The sequence below is a fragment of the Nestor notabilis genome, unplaced genomic scaffold, assembly GCF_000696875.1.
Source record: "Nestor notabilis isolate BGI_N333 unplaced genomic scaffold, ASM69687v1 scaffold13803, whole genome shotgun sequence".
In the NCBI taxonomy this organism is placed as follows: Eukaryota; Metazoa; Chordata; class Aves; order Psittaciformes; family Psittacidae; genus Nestor; species Nestor notabilis.
Window position 1 is genome coordinate 1 of NW_009920679.1, and position 367 is coordinate 367.

General features: G+C 69.8%; 1 protein-coding gene across 1 annotated transcript in view; it reads left to right on the forward strand.

The window, feature by feature from the left end:
• Window positions 1-71: 71 nt before the first annotated feature.
• Window positions 72-367, forward strand: part of SRA1 (steroid receptor RNA activator 1) — a gene marked incomplete at its 5' end in the record, with an annotated part of 525 nt that continues 229 nt past the window's right edge. Inside the window, 2 exons of the mRNA XM_010010797.1 lie at window positions 72-138; window positions 217-343. Of these exons, the coding sequence (XP_010009099.1) occupies window positions 72-138; window positions 217-343 (194 nt within the window). The remainder of the gene's footprint in view (window positions 139-216; window positions 344-367) is intronic.

Sequence of the window (367 nt, forward strand, 5' to 3'; positions counted from 1 at the left end):
CTGGGCCCCATCAGCTCCCCCCGGGCAGAGGGCGGGAAGCCGAGCACAGCAGCAGGCCCCGAGGAGTGCAGCGTGCCCGCAGACAGCGTGTTGGCCCCACTGCGGGAGGCACTGGCCGCCTGCCGCCCGACCGTGCAGGTGAGACCCCCTCCCACCACCTCTGCCCCACATTGCACGGGGTGCACAGCCTCACCCGCAGCTCATCTCTGCCTCCAGAAACAAGTGTGCGACGACATTGGGCGGCGCCTGACGGTGCTGGGAGATGCCTGGGCTCAGGGGAAGCTCTCGGTTCCGGGGAGGAAGAGGATGAGCCTCCTGGTGCAAGGTGAGGGCCAAGGAGGGGGTGCAACCAGGCCCTCCACCGGGC